We start from the raw sequence: 13,520 nt of genomic DNA, 5'->3' as shown, positions 1-13,520 counted from the left end.
AGGTTAATCCCCTTACCTTCTCCAATCTCCCCATAGATTGCGTAAGTATGTTTGCAAGAACTACGTATTCCTCTGGAAGTTTACAAATGTAGTAATGACTTGAAATATAGCTTTATTTGTTCATGTATATGCTATGTAAATATGTCTGCCTACCTTCCTCCCATCACTGTGAAGTGCACAATTGTAACATGGGCAGTGACTAGTGTGGATCTTCAGTTAGCTATTTTGTTTGTCAAAGGGAATGTCTATCCCAGTAAGTATGACTTGGCACATTTTAAAAGACAGATTTTTCACTTCCTCCAAAATACATAAACATTTTTCCTTGTCTATTCTTTTTCTCTTTCATAATCCTCTCTATATTTCAACTAAGGCCCAGCCTTGATGTTGACTTTTGTCCATGACTGTAGCCTTAAAGAATATAAAAGAAAAAAAAGTTTATCCTCTCCCACTAAGATCTCAGGTGACCTTAGAACCTTACTCAGCAAGGTATCCCTAAAGTGCTTCAGATATCCTAGTTCAGACCACTGATACCACATCACTCCCTGTATATCACATATATCTAGTTCACTCTATCCCCTGCATGCATCTCTCTCTTGCATGTTTAGGCCCCAATAACTCTGAGAATCTTTCCATCTTATCCTTGGTCCCCCCTTTCTCCTTGTTCCCTCCACTTCTGACACTTATAACCCCTTAGTTTCTCTTCACTCATCCTCTCTATAAGTCCAATCAATATGAGGACACCTTCTTCATCTCTCTTAACACTATTCTTATGCCTATATTTCTCAGTTACCGTTATACTTCTTACTTGATCAACTCTACTCACACCATATACTGTACTTATGTATATCATTTCCAATACATCTGCCCTCTTCCTTACTTTCTTATCTAAAGCCTATGCCTCACAACCATACAGCACTTTTGGGATTGAAATACCATCAAGCATTCTCATTTGTGTCCTCACAGACCACTCTCAGGTATTTGTAACACTATTTCCTTCATGTTCTCTCTATTCAAATGCATACTCCAGCCAGTTTATCTCTTAACCTTGCTCAACTTTATAATGGTACTTTTATTCAAAATAACTTTCAGTTTTCTTTTACATACAGTTTCTCACTTTAGTCTGCCACTGGAATTGTATCATTAGCAAACAGCAACTGCCATATCTCCAAATCCTTCTCCACCTCTTACAAACTGCAACCCCACCCAGCTCTCCATGACCCTCACATTTAGCTCCCTCACCCCCCTCCCCGTAAAGAGATTGAATGGCCATGGTAACATCACTCACCCTTATTTTGAGACCCAGCTTCATGTGGAACCACCCAGCCACCCTCTCTTTCAACTTCCACTTATGCCTTTCTCTCTTGATATAAATTCCTTACTGCTTCTAGTTGCTCTCCACCCGTAACATACATTTGAAATGTGTTCACAAAGCACCTCCATCAACCCTATCATATGCTTCCTCCATATCCATACTTACTACATGCAAATCCTTCTTTTTCTCTGTATTTCTCACATACATTCCTCAAAGCAAGTAACTGATCCATACATCATCATACACTTCTGAAGCCACATTCTGTATCCCTAAATGATGATCTGTGCTTACCAACACTCACTTACCACTTGCCAGACAACTTATTCCTATAATTTGAACATTCACTTTTCCCTATTCCCTTTATACAGTGATACTATAAAGGCATTCCACCAGTCCTGAGATAGTTTTTCTAACAGTGTGAGCACCAGCAACCTGCCACAGTGTGCCTTTGGCTATCTATAGGGAAGGATGTTTTTTCTTTACCACTTTCTTGCCACTTCATGTAGGAGATTTTGTTTCTGGGTGCTGTGTTTTCAGATTGGTTGAAAATTACTTTTCTAAGGAGGAGAAGGCCTGAATTCTCACCTGAAATTAAAAAATTATGGGTACACTTGAGACTAAAAGGGGCACTGGGCACTCACAGTGCATGATCAGGTGACTGCTTATCAGTGCTCATGGCCTCCCTGACACTGTCTTCCCACCACCAAAACCTATCCAAGGAAGACTTTTCAGTCTACAAATGACTTCCTTAGAAGAGAAGTGTAGGAGCAATCCCACATTTTAGATGTCATACTCAAGAAAAGCCATTCAAAACTTCGAGGAAATGTCTCTCAAAGAACCATTCAACATTGCCTTCAAAAGGACCTCCACATTCCTTCCCATAAGCTAGCTGCCAGTCCCCTGCATATAAAGGAAATGAAATGCAAATGACTCATATTTGCAAGGAAATACAAAGACTGGAGTGACCAAGAGTGAAGTAAGGCAAGGAAGGGTAAGGAAGCCAGAGGGTGGCAGCTGGAATGACTCTTGTTCCTGTGAAGATGGTGAACACCCAGTTAGTGTGATCTGGGGTTGCTTTATGGTGCATTGGGCAGGGGATGATTTTATGTCTAACCTAAAAACACTACAATGAATGGAGGACAGTACATTAAGGTGCAAAAGGACCATATGCTTCCTATTTATGAGGTTCATGGGTGTAGTCACGTTATGTTGAATAGTGTCCCCTGCCATAAGGTTAGAAAGGTGATGACTTTGTTACCAGGGGAACATTATCAACTGCTTAAGTGGCCTGGGAACTCCCCAGACCTTAATCCAATTTAGAGCTACTGAAATTAAGTGAAAGTCAAGCTTGCTTCCTGCAATGCCTCATCAGTGCCTCACCTTATTCAGATCAAGACTTTATGGACCCAAAACATTGGCCTAGAATACTTCAGGAACCTTGACAATCCTGTGCCCAGATGTCTGCAGATGGTAATCAAGGCCAAAGGTGAGATGACAAAGTACTAAAATATAAGTATGATATTGCCTTTGAAAATATATTGGGGGGGGGGGGTCTAGAACACTGTATATCTAAGATTATAATTGATAGATAGCCAGAAAGCATCATAAATTTATCTTTCTTTCAACAAGTACTTATTAGATATAGACCTGGGTGATAGAGGCCTCAGTTTATCTAACCTAAACTTAGTATATTTGTTAGTTTCCTTCACAACAGTCTCATGAATAGTACCAAGAAAAATAGTTTCTGAAAACACTTGTATGGTGTAATATTTTCCAAAATATTTGTTAGTTTTCTTCACAACAGTCTCATGAATAATACCAAGAAAAATAGTTTCTGAAAACACCTGTATGGTGTAAGATTTTCCAAACCAAGCACAGTTTGTTGTCCATGAAAATCCATAACTTTACCTTGTTGTCTTAAGATAGATGGCATTACACTCATCTTTCTGGATCATGAGGACACTGTAGATATATCTTTCAATGCTAGCTTGCTTTGGTCGTCTTTGTCACTGCTTTCTAGGGTAGACATCAGAGGTTCATTGCTCTCAAGATTCAGAGGCTCAGAACTCAGCTTAGATTTTTTGGTCCATAGTAATTTTCTTCTTTCTCTTCATACTCATAATGCCCTAGAAGAAAACAGAAAATATTTGAAAGGGTGGAACAAAATTTTTAAGGGATGTGCATGTGCCAGCGGAGCTGTTGCCTCTTTATCTCTTATCAAAACATGGTAAATTGTACTCAGTTTGAAACCTAGAGTAATAATGCATACAGTGCTTTTAAACAAAAAGAAGAATTAATGTTGACATCTGGTAGTTTCTCAAGAGTGTAACGTAGGAGTAACTGACAATGTTTGTTTGTGTTTCTTTTTTACCACTGGCTCTGGCAGATGGCAGCATGCATTGTGAGTTCAAATGCCACAACAAGATTCAAAGCAAATTCTAATTATCAAAAGATGAAGGTAGACTTTTTTAATTGGGCATGGAAAGTTTTCAGCAGTTGCAGTCAGTGGGAATGAAGCTTACAGCAGGAGGTTTAGACCATCATTCTCAAAGGGTTGACAACAAAGTTTTGAGTTTAAGACAGGGCTTTTGAAGTGGTGTGGTGGTCCTTCAGGGATCAGGAATGAATAGCTTCATATAAGTGGTTGGCTTGCTGTAAAATTTATTTTTCTAAATGTTAACAAGTGAGCCCTTTTGATGTTAAGAAGAGGTTTTATTTGGTGCTGCAGAACTGGTCCACACTTAACATATCTAGCAGTCAGATCCATTGAGACCAATATTATACAATGGAAATTATTGCTTGTCCAATGATTATGAATAATATGAAAATGTTTCTTATTCATTTAGTAGAATTGTTAAAGTATAATTGAGAGAGAGGCAGAAGTTTTTCTAAAAGGATGTGTATTGCACCATTTAGAATATTTGATCAAATTAAGCAGATTTTCAGCTTTAAACAATAATGAAATTTAGGTGAAAATAAACCTATACGTTTGGTGAGGTGAGGTGAGAGAGTATCATTAAATTTTAGGGAGAATAAAGAGATGTTTTATCCCTGGGGATAGGGGAGAAAGGATACTTCCCATGTATTCCCTGCGTGTCGTAGAAGGCGACTAAAAGGGGAGTGAGTGGGGGGCTGGAAATCCTCCCCTCTTGTTTTCTTTTTTAATTTTCCAAAAGAAGGAACAGAGAAGGGGGCCAGGTGAGGATATTCCCTCAGAGGTCCAGTCCTCTGTTCTTAATGCTACCTTGCTAATGCGGGAAATGGCAAATAGTTTGAAAGAAAGAAAGAAAGAAAAAGATGTTTTGGAAGGAGGTAAGTAAAATGCGTTAAGACAAGAGAACATATGGGAACATTAGTGAAGGGGGCTAATGGAGAGGTGATAACAAGTAGTGGTGATGTGAGGAGATGGAGTGAGTATTTTGAAGGTCTGTTGAATGTGTTAGATGATAGAGTGGCAGATATAGGGTGTTTTGGTCAAGGTGGTATGCGAAGTGAGAGGGTTTGGGAGAGTGGTTTGGTAAACAGAGAAGAGGTAGTAAAAGCTTTTCCAAAGATGAAAGCCGGCAAGGCAGTGGGTTTGGATGGCAATTTCAGTGGAATTTATTAAAAAAGGAGGTGACTGTGTTGTTGACTGGTTGGTAAGGATATTTAATGAATGTATGACTCATGGTGAAGTGCCTAAGGATTGGTGGAATGGATGCATAGTGCCATTGTAAAAAGGCAAAGGGAATAAAGGTGAGTGCTCAAATTACAGAGGTATAAGTTTGTTGAGTATTCCAGGGAAATTATATGGGATGGTATTGATTGAGAGGGTGAAGGCATGTACAGAGCATCAGATTAGGGAAGAGCAGTGTGATTTCAGAAGTGGTAGAGGATGTGTGGATCAGGTGTTTGCTTTGAAGAATGTATGTGAGAAATACTTAGAAAAGCAAATGGATTTGTATGTAGCATTTATGGATCTGGAGAAAGCAAATGATAGAGTTGATAGAGATGCTCTGTGGAAGGTATTAGGAATATATGGTGTGGAAGGCAAGTTGTTAGAAGCAGTGAAAAGTTTTTATCGAAGATGTAAGGCATGTGTATGTGTAGGAAGAGAGGAAAGTGATTGGTTCTCAGTGAATGTTGGTTTGTGGCAGGGGTGCGTGATGTCTCCATGGTTGTTTAATTTGTTTATGGATGGGGTTGTTAGGGAGGTGAATGCAAGAGTTTTGGAGAGAGGGGCAAGTATGGAGTCTGTTGTGGATGAGAGAGCTTGGGAAGTGAGTCAATTGTTGTTCGCTGATGATACAGCGCTGGCGGCTGATTCAGGTGAGAAACTGCAGAAGCTGGTGACTGAGTTTGGTAAAGTGTGTGAAAGAAGAAAGTTAAGAGTAAATGTGAATTAAGAGCAAGTAGGGTTGAGGGACACACTGAGGGTTGCAATAGGGTTGAGGGACAAGTCAATTGGGAGGTAAGTTTGAATGGAGAAAAACTGGAGGAAGTGAAGTGTTTTAGATATCTGGGAGTGGATTTGGCAGTGGATAGAACCATGGAAGCAGAAGTGAGTCACAGGGTGGGGGAGGGGGCGAAAGTTCTAGGAGCGTTGAAAATGTGTGGAAGTCGAGAACATTATCTTGGAAAGCAAAAATGGGTATGTTTGAAGGAATAGCGGTTCCAACAATGTTATATGGTTGCGAGAGGTGGGCTATAGATAGAGTTGTGCAGAGGAGGGTGGATGTGTTGGAAATGAGATGTTTGAGGACATGTGGTGTGAGGTGGTTTGATCAAGTAAGTAATGAAAGGGTAATAGAGATATCTGGTAATAAAAAGAGTGTGGTTGAGAGAGCAGAAGAGGGTGTTTTAAAATGGTTTGGTCACATGGAGAGAATGAGTGAGGAAAGATTGACAAAGAGGATATAAGTGTCAGAGGTGGAGGGAACGAGGAGAAGTGGGAGACCAAATTGGAGGTGGAAAGATGGAGTGAAAAAGATTTTGAGCGATTGGGGCCTGAACATCGAGGAGTGTGAAAGGCGTGCAAGGAATAGAGTGAATTGGAACGATGTGGTATACTGGGGTTGACATCCTGTCAATGGATTGAAGCAGGGCATGTGAAGCTTCTGGGGTAAACCATGGAAAGTTCTGTGGGGCCTGGATGTGGAAAGGGAGCTGAGGTTTCAGTGCATTATACATGACAGCTAGAGACTGAGTGTGAACGAGTGTGGCCTATGTTGTCTTTTCCTAGTGCTACCTCGCGCACGTTGGGGAAGGGGGTTGTATTTTCATGTGTGGCAGGGTGGCGACAGGAATGAATATAGGCAGCAAGTATGAGTTATGTACGTGTTTATACGTATAAGTCTGTGTATGGATGTATATGTATATGTTGAAATGCATGTGTGGACGTGTATGTATATACACGTGTATGTGGGTGGGTTAGGCCATTCTTTCGTCCGTTTCCTTGCGCTACCTTGCTAACGTGGGAGACAGCGACAAAGTTTGATGATAATTTTAACATTGGTGTAATATTTTTCTTTGTGAGAGAAGCAAATTACTGTGAACTTATGAAAAATTATGGTTTTATCAGAGTTTTGTTACAGAAGCATGATTTGAGGTAGCTTTATGATGATTTTAAGAGGATTAACTTAAGCTAATATGAGGGAAGTAAGCTTTTACCTCATAAGATAATAATTTCTGACATTTGCGTGGTTTACTCCAGACGTTTTACATGCCATGGTTCAATCCAGTGACAGCATGTTGACCCCAGTATACTACATCATTCCAGTTTACTCTCTCCATGCATGCCTCCTACCCTTCTGCTTGTTCAGGCCCCAGTTGCTCAAAATTTTTTTTTACACTATCCTTCCACCTCCAGTTTGGTTTTCTGCTGCTTCTTGTTCCCTCCACCTCTGACACATGTATCCTCTTTGTCAATCTTTCCTCACTCATTTGTTCCATATGTCTGAACCATTTTAGTGCACCCTCTTCTGCTCTCTCAACCACACTCTTTTTATTTCCACACATCTCTTACCCTTTCATTACTTACTCGATCAAACCACCTCACACCACATATTGTCCTCAAACATCTCATTTCCAACACAGCCACCACCTTCCGTACAATCTATCTATAGCTCGTGCCTCGCAACCAAATAATACTGTTGGAACTATTATTCCTTCAAACATAACCATTTTTACTCTCCCAGATAACGTTCTCGCTTTCCACACATTCTTCATTGCTCCCAGAGCCATAGCTCCCTCTCCCACCTTATGACTCACTTCTGCTTCCATGGTTTCATTAGCTGCCAATACCACTCCTAGATATCTAAAACACTTCACTTCCTCCAATTTTTCTCCATTCAAACTTACATCCCAACTAACTTGTCCCTCAACCCTGCTGAACTTAATAACCTTGCTCGTATTGATACTTACTCTTAACTTTCCCCTCCACACACTTTTCCAAGCTCAGTCACCAGTTTCTGCAGTTTTTCACTCGAATCAGTCACCAATGCTGTATCATTGGTGAACAACAATTGACTCAATTCCCAGACCTCTTAACCCACCCCTTTCTCCAAAACTTGCATTTACCTTGTGAACCACCCTATCCATAAACAAATTTAACAACCTTGGGGACATCATATGTTGGCGGAATGCATGCATAGTGCCATTGTACAAAGGCAAAGGGGATAAAGGTGAGTGTTCAGACTACAGAGGCATAAGTTGAGTATTCCTGGGAAATTATATGGGAGGGTATTGATTGAGAATGTGGTGGCATGTACAGAGCATCAGATTGGGGAAGAGCATTGTGGTTTCAGAAGTGGTAGAGAATATGTGTCTCAGATGTTTGCTTTGAAGAGTTTGTGTGAGAATGGATTTGAGAAAAGATGGATTTATATGTAGCATTTATGGATCTGGAAAAGGCATATGATAGGGTTGATAGAGTTGCTATGTGGAAGGTCTAAAGAGTATATGGTGTGGGAGATAAGTTGCTAGAAGCAGTGAAAAGTTTTTATCAAGGATATAAGGCATGTTTACGAGTAGGAAGAGAGGAGAGTGATTGGTTCCCAGTGAATTTTGGTCTGAGGCAGGGATGTGTGATGTCCCCATGGCTGTTTAATTTGTTTATGGATGGGGTGGTTAGGGAGGTAAATGCAATGATTTTGGAGAGAGGGGCGAGTGTGCAGCCCATTGGGGATGAGAGGGAGTGGGAAGTGAGTCAGTTGTTGTTTGCTGATGATACAGCTCTAGTGGCTGATTCTGGTGAGAAACTGCATAAGTTGGTGACTGAGTTTGGAAAAGTGTGAGAAAGGAGAAAGTTGAGAGTAAATGTGAATAAGAGGAAGGTTATTAGGTTTAATACGGTTGAGGGACAAGTTAATTGGGATGTAAGTTTGAATGGAGAAAGGTTGGAGGAAGTGAAGTGTTTTAGATATCTGGGAGTGGACTTAGCAGCAAATGAAACCATGGAAGTGGAAGTGAATCACAGGATGAGGGAAGGGGCGAAGGTGCTAGGGGCGTTGAAGAACGTGTGGAAGGAGAGAAAGTTAACTTGGAGAGTAAGAATGGGTATATTTGAAGGAATAGTGGTTCCAGCAATATTAAATGGTTGCAAGGCATGGTCTATAGATAGGGTTGTACAGAGGAGGGTGGATGTGTTGGAAATGAAATGTTGAAGGATGACATGTGGTGTGAGGTTTTTTAATCGAGTAAGTAATGAAAGGGTAAGAGATATGTGTGGAAATAAAAAAGAGTATGGTAGAGAGAGCAGAAGAGGGTGTGTTCAAATGGTTTGGATATATAGAGAGAATGAGTGAGAAAATATTGACAGATAGGATATATTTGTCAGAGGTGGAGGGAACAAGAAGTGGGAGACCAAATTGGAGGTGGAAGGATGGAGTGAAAAAGATTTTGATCGGAATCTGAACATACAGGAGGGTGAGAGGCATGCAAGGAATCAAGTGAATTGAAACAATGTGGCATACTGGGGTCGACATGCTGTCAGTCGACTGAATCAGAGCATGTGAAATGTCTGGGGTAAACCATGGGAAGGTCTGTGGGGCCTTGATGTGGATTGTGAGCTGTGGTTTTGGTGTATTTCAAGTGACATCTAGAGACTGAGTGTGAATGAATGTGGCCTTTCTTTGCCTGTTTTCCTGGTGCTACCTCACTGAAGCAGGGGGCAGTGAAGCTGTTTTCTGTGGTGTGGGGTGGCGTTGGGAATGGATGAAAGCAAGCAAGTATGAATATGCACATATGTATATGTCTATGTATGTATATGTATGTATGTTAATATATATATGTGTGTATGTATATGTGCACATGTATAGGCTCTTATCTATATATATGTGTGTATGAGTGGATGGGTTATTCTTCGTCTGTTTCCTGGTGCTACCTTGCTGTGTCGAGATATGGCAGTCAAGTATAATAACAATAGATGAATCACTATATAGGATCAATGAGATGGCCTTGATTTGGACATTCACTTACCCATACAGTCTTAGCTAACATAAGAAAAAAAAGGTCATTAATGGAGGAAGTAAGCTTATGCCTCATATAACATAATGATTTCTGATATCTTTATGTTTCTTTTGCATAGATTATAATGCACTAAGCATTCCTGTGCTTTAACATCCATAGGTTATCAGAATTATGGTGAATATGTTTTGAAAATGGAAGAGTCAAGACAAGAAGGTAGCTTGTGGCAATTATCTGGCTTTGTTTATATGATCAAAGTATTGCTGTTAGGTCGCTGCACATCCCAGGGCTTTGTTCCTATTTTCTATACTATAAAGAATTAAGTGGAAGCATTTTTTTGGTGGTTATGGAGAAAAGTAAAAATATATGACATAAGAGAAATTATTTTTGTTTGGCTATAGTCGATATATGCACCAAAAATCTTAATAGAAAATCAGGCTGGAGGGAATAGGAAAATAGAAAGTGTTCTGAAGTTTAGTTGTGAAAGGAAGTAGATTTTGAATTGGCTTTAACTTAAGATAGCAGCATTTGCACATTGTATATGAGACATTGTGAGTTGTTGCATGTTGAATTTTCAGAAATTATGTTGAAATTGACAAAACTGTATGGAGTGAGGAAGGGAAAAAAATAATATTCAAGTGTCTTTAGGTTTCTTATTTAGTTGTGCAAACTTGTTTGGTGCATTTTGATAAAACATGGGTACAATAGAATAGGTAGTATAGTACAAGTAGTTTAGATTAATTTCTTACTGGATATTGAGTTAAGAAGGTTGACAGAGTGAAGAATGAGTCATTTGAAGGTGGTTAGATTGAAGAATGAAAGTTGTTTATAGGTATATTTTCATTTTAGGTGATTGCTGATTGAGTAAATGATGTAATGTTTAGGTAGCACTAGTGGAAAAATTAGGGATGTACAGGTTGAGTATTTCTTATCTGAAATGCCTGGGACCAGAAGAGTTTTGGATTTTGGATTTTTTTGAATTTTGGAATATTTGCATATACTTATGAGATATCTTGAGGATGGGACTCAAAATATGAATACAGAGTCCATTTATGTTTCATATACACCTTATACACATAGCCTGGAGGTAATTTATACAATATTTGATAATTTTGCACATAAAGTTAGTGTAATACTTAACTATCAGAAAGCTAAGGTGTCACAACCTTAGCCATCCATGTGGACAATCTGTGATTGTTTGGCATCGCCATCATTCCTGATTCTGAATTTGTATGCTACTGATAAGCCATCATTTTCTTACACTTATTCTCATGTAAGTGCTTAACAGTAAAATATTAAATGCCGGCAGTACAATGAAAAAATAATGTGTTTAGGGAATGGAATTTTTTGTGACCTCATGTCGCCTTTCAAAATGTTTTGGATTTTCAGATTAGAGTTACTCAACTTTAATTTCACTTAGGTGATTGGGTGTAGTTAAAGAGGAAACCTAAAATTGAAAAGGAACAAGAACACCTGAGGAAGAATGTATGACTTTTAAGGAGGTGATTCAGTGAAAAGTGTTGCAAAAACATGAATAGATAATGTGTCACCTCCCTTTTATATTGCTTGAGAAACCTTGTGGGATATAGATAGGTAGATTATAGACTGTAGATATTAGGGAAGGCTGAAGTTAAGATGGAGTGGTTGAGTTTGTTTGAGAAAGATGTTGATTTTGATGAATGTGGATATCTGCACTAACTTTGGATTTTAGAAATGGTTATGTGTGAACTGTCTCTTTCTTTTGCATGAAACAGCTTGTTGGTGATTAATAGTTTGTGAGGCTTTGTAAAATGATGAAATATTGCTACATACAGCAAAGGGAAGATGAAAGGGAAGGAATCTATTGCTCATAAAGGAATTATGAGAGTTAACATACTTGGTTAAATGAGTGGTTATTTAACATTGAGGTTTGCTTGAATATTCTATGCTGGATTTGAAATGATTCTACTTGTAATATTTGCAGAAAAAAGCTGGGAATTTTTATGTTAAAATTTAATTGATATTCTTTACAGTCTCTGCACCAGCAGACGTGGTACGGACAGATCCAGGATTGGTCAGTTTTTATCAATCTGTGAGACTTGGGCATGATCTACAGGCCAGACCAAAGTCAGGTTGTGAATTAACTCACCCATCTGAAATCAGTGCGTAAGTTATCTCAGTTAACGTGGTTGCCAGTAACCATGCCCGAGAGACTAAAGTGTTACATTGTCATGAGGTTGTTTGATCTATAATTATGTGTGGTGTCCTAAAGATATCACAAAAACAATTCATTTGTTTTAACTTTAAGATGTCTGAGACCTACCTATTCTTGCCTTTACACATGTCTTGCCATGAATTTTTTTCTTAGAAATAAATTGCCTCTCCTGCCTTTTTGAGGTACCACCAAAATGAAGAAACAGTGGCCTCATTTCCACACATATTCATTGACATGTTTGCAAGTAATATCACTATACTGTTATTAATTGTAGCTGCTTTTTCTTGTAATTATTGAATTGTGTGATATAATTTGTGTATAGAATGTGAGCACAGATTTTGTTACTGGGCTCAATACTTCATTTCACAAGATTTTCATGTCATAAATGTGAATCTGCATGACAAAGTTATATTGATTGAATATTGATTAAGGTTCTGGTTTTATTGTGTTGTGAATATATCTTGCAAGACTTATGTACAATATGTAGACTTCTTTTTTTAATCAATATTGTTATCTTTGTGTATACATCCCTGTTTTGGGGAAAAAGAACCATACCTCTGTATTCCCCGCATTTTGTAGAAGGCAACTAAAGGAGGTAGGAGTAAGGGGTAGACACCCTCCCCCTTTGTATTTCAGTTTCTAAAGAGGAAACAAGAAGGAACCAAGTAGGGAGTGCTTATCCTGCTGAAAGGCTCAGGCTGGGATGTCTAAATGTGAGTGGATGTTACCAAGATGAGAAGAGAGGAAAGAAAGGTAGTTCATTCAAGGAAAGAAACCTCAGTGTTCTGGCTGTGAGTGAAACAAAGCTCAAGGGTAAGGGGGAATAATGTCTTAGGAGTAAAGTCAGGGGTTAGAGGGCAAGAGCTAAGGAAGGAGTAGCACTTCTTCTGAAGCAGGAGTTGTGAAAGCATGTGATGAAATATAAGGATGTAAATTCTAGATTGATATGAGTGAAAATGAAAGTGGATGGTGAGAGATGGGTGATTATTGGTGCTTATGCACCTGGCTGTGAGAAGAAAGATCGTGAGAAGCATGTGTTGTGGGAGCAGCTGAGTGAGTGTCTCAGCAGTTTTGATGTAAGAGACTGGATATTAGTGGTGGGTGATTTAAACAGGAAAGTAAGTGATGTGGCAGTTGAGGGTATAATTGGGGCACATGGGGTATTCAGTATTATGAATGGAAATGATGAAGAGCTTGTGGAGTTGCGTGCTGAAAAAGGATGTGATTGGAAATATCTGTTTTGAAAAAAGGGATTTACACAATAGGTATGTGAGTAGGAGAGATAGTCAGCAGGCATCATTAGATTACACATTAATTAATAGTCATGTAAAAGAGAGAGTTTTGGATGTAGATGTGCTGAGAGGGGCAGTTAATGGGATGTCTGATTACTATATTGTGAAGGTGAGGGTGAAGATTGGTAGGGAGTTTCAAAAAAGAGGAAACAATGTTGGTGAGAAGAGAGTGGTGAGAGGGGAAACAGTATTGGAGAGAAGAGAGTGGTGAGAGTAAGTTGAGCTTGGAAAGGAGACTTGGGTAAAGAAATACTAAGGGAGATTGAGTGTAGAATGG

At 39.1% G+C, this 13,520-nt stretch overlaps 1 protein-coding gene across 7 annotated transcripts in view; it reads left to right on the top strand.

The window, feature by feature from the left end:
- The window catches only part of LOC139746857 (uncharacterized), a 456,577-nt gene that overhangs the window by 249,197 nt on the left and 193,860 nt on the right, over window positions 1–13,520 (top strand). For all 7 annotated transcript variants that reach the window (XM_071658479.1, XM_071658480.1, XM_071658476.1 and 4 more), the window contains one exon: window positions 11,770–11,902. In XM_071658479.1, the coding sequence (XP_071514580.1) occupies window positions 11,770–11,902 (133 nt within the window). The remainder of the gene's footprint in view (window positions 1–11,769; window positions 11,903–13,520) is intronic.

This window comes from Panulirus ornatus, chromosome 66 (genome assembly GCF_036320965.1).
Source record: "Panulirus ornatus isolate Po-2019 chromosome 66, ASM3632096v1, whole genome shotgun sequence".
NCBI lineage: Eukaryota > Metazoa > Arthropoda > Malacostraca > Decapoda > Palinuridae > Panulirus > Panulirus ornatus.
This window is presented reverse-complemented; position numbering and strand designations above follow the sequence as displayed.